Here is a 2,500-nt window from a genome sequence, read left to right on the forward strand (position 1 = left end):
CGGTGCTGGCCCATAAGGGCTACTATCGTGAGGCTCGGGATGTGTTTGCTCAGGATGTGTGTGTATATATGTCTCTAAGTGTGTGTGTGTGTGTGTGTGTGTGTGTGTGTGTGTAGGTGCGGTGCTGGCCCATAAGGGTTACTATCGTGAGGCGCGGGACGTGTTTGCTCAGGTGCGGGAGGCCACCGCTGATATGAGTGACGTCTGGCTCAACCTGGCACACATCTACGTGGAGCAGAAACAGTACATCAGTGCTGTGCAGATGGTACACACACACACACACACACACACACACACACACACACACACACACACACACACACACACACACACACACACACACACACACACACACACACACACACACACATCTACGTGGAGCAGAAGCAATACATCAGTGCTGTGCAGATGGTACACACACACACACACACACACACACACACATCTACGTGGAGCAGAAACAGTACATCAGTGCTGTGCAGATGGTACACACACACACACACACACACACACACACACACACACACACACACACACACACACACACACACACACACACACACACACACACACACACACACACATCTACGTGGAGCAGAAGCAATACATCAGTGCTGTGCAGATGGTACACACACACACACACACACACACACACATCTACGTGGAGCAGAAACAGTACATCAGTGCTGTACAGATGGTACACACACACACACACACACACACACACACACACACACACACACACACACACACACACACACACATCTACACATCTACGTAGAGCAGAAACAATACATCAGTGCTGTACAGATAAGCACACACACACTTGTCTCTAACCCGTGTGTGGTTCTGTGTGGTTCTGTGTGGTTCTGTGTGGTTCTGCAGTATGAGAACTGCCTGAAGAAGTTCTATAAGCACCAGAACACGGAGGTGCTGCTGTACCTGTCCAGGGCCTACTTCAAGTGCGGCAAACTACAGGAGTGCAAGCAGACGCTGCTCAAGGTACTGCTCACACACACACGCACGCACGCACGCACGCACGCACGCACGCACGCACGCACGCACGCACGCACGCACACACACACACACACACACACACATGCACACACACACACACACACACACACACACACACACACACACATGCTCACGCACACACACACATATGCACACACACACACACATGCTCATGTAGGCCTGTTACAATAATTAAGTTCTTATGTTAATTGACCCTTCCAGAAGTCCCGCCCTCCATAGTTACTGTTGCTACGCCTGTCAAACTTTCGCACCTTGCCCGTCTATTACAATGGAGGAGACACGGGATTTTTTAAACAAATGTAATTTACAAAGACATCGCACCACACTGAAAGCTCATATTTGGTCACTAGCGAGCTACATCTGTCCTCTGTCAACTACAGTTGCATTTTCAGCTCTGAACAAAACCGTTCATGAGTTATTCAAGCAAAAGTCGAAGGTATGCGTTGTTTTCGATGGTTCCTCCAGGCTAGTACTAATGAAACGGGCGGGGGACAAAACTAGCATAACGTTTTAAGCTATACTTCCATAACGTCAATATTTGACAACATAACATGATTGGTACTTCAAATAGGTATTATTTTAGACAGAATTGCTGACGGGCTATACATACGTCTCGTTGAATGTCTGTTAAGAACTTTTTGCCGCCATCGTGAAACGTATCTCGCGGTTATGGAAATATCACGCAATATGCAAAATTTAAAGTTAGAAAAATACGTATTTCAAACTATATCATGTCTTTATAGTTCTACATGTTATTTTACCGTGCTTTCACGTGTTTGGGGGCACCACACATCCAAATAAATGCCCTTAATGGCCCACAGGCTATGCAGTCTCCATAGGTTAACATGGCAAAAACTCGAAAGCTTGCCAGGCCTTGCTTGCCTAGTTACGGGTTGCTAAGCCACGATTGGCCTGTGGCGGTTTTAGGGCGTGGCTCTGGAAGGGTCAATTATGTCTTGTTGTTCAATATATGAAATTGAGCATAATCGCGCCTGTTGTGTTTTCGGTGTTTAAAGCCACGTCCTAAAATACTGCAACAACTAAAGCATCAACCTAAAGGTCTGTGGGTTCTAATGGGTTCTAAAGGCCTGAGTGCAGTTCTCTGGGTTCTAAAGGCCTGAGTGCAGTTATGCGGGTTCTAAAGGCCCGAGTGCAGGTCTGTGGGTTCTAATGGGTTCTAAAGGCCCGAGTGCAGGTCTGTGGGTTCTAATGGGTTCTAAAGGCCTGAGTGCAGGTCTGTGGGTTCTAACTCCACAGTAAACTCGTTGTGCTGTTGCTAATTAGGCTGGGTCTCCCAATCACAGTGGTTTAAATGGTATTTCTGCATCAAGCAACGCGACAGCAAGATTCTTATTTGATGTAGGTCTAAATCATGTTGTCTACCACTAAATAACCAGTTTGCTTCTCTATTTAAATACCAAATGTTAAAATACTGCTGCTGTAATTTGTGTCATTCTTTTTA

At 46.5% G+C, this 2,500-nt stretch overlaps 1 protein-coding gene across 5 annotated transcripts in view; it reads left to right on the forward strand.

Annotated features, from left to right (window-relative positions):
- The window catches only part of ctr9 (CTR9 homolog, Paf1/RNA polymerase II complex component), a 27,096-nt gene that overhangs the window by 15,400 nt on the left and 9,196 nt on the right, over nucleotides 1-2,500 (forward strand). For all 5 annotated transcript variants that reach the window (XM_062524146.1, XM_062524148.1, XM_062524143.1 and 2 more), the window contains 2 exons: nucleotides 117-265; nucleotides 886-1,002. In XM_062524146.1, the coding sequence (XP_062380130.1) occupies nucleotides 117-265; nucleotides 886-1,002 (266 nt within the window). The remainder of the gene's footprint in view (nucleotides 1-116; nucleotides 266-885; nucleotides 1,003-2,500) is intronic.

Source organism: Sardina pilchardus, chromosome 21, assembly GCF_963854185.1.
Source record: "Sardina pilchardus chromosome 21, fSarPil1.1, whole genome shotgun sequence".
Taxonomy (NCBI): domain Eukaryota; kingdom Metazoa; phylum Chordata; class Actinopteri; order Clupeiformes; family Clupeidae; genus Sardina; species Sardina pilchardus.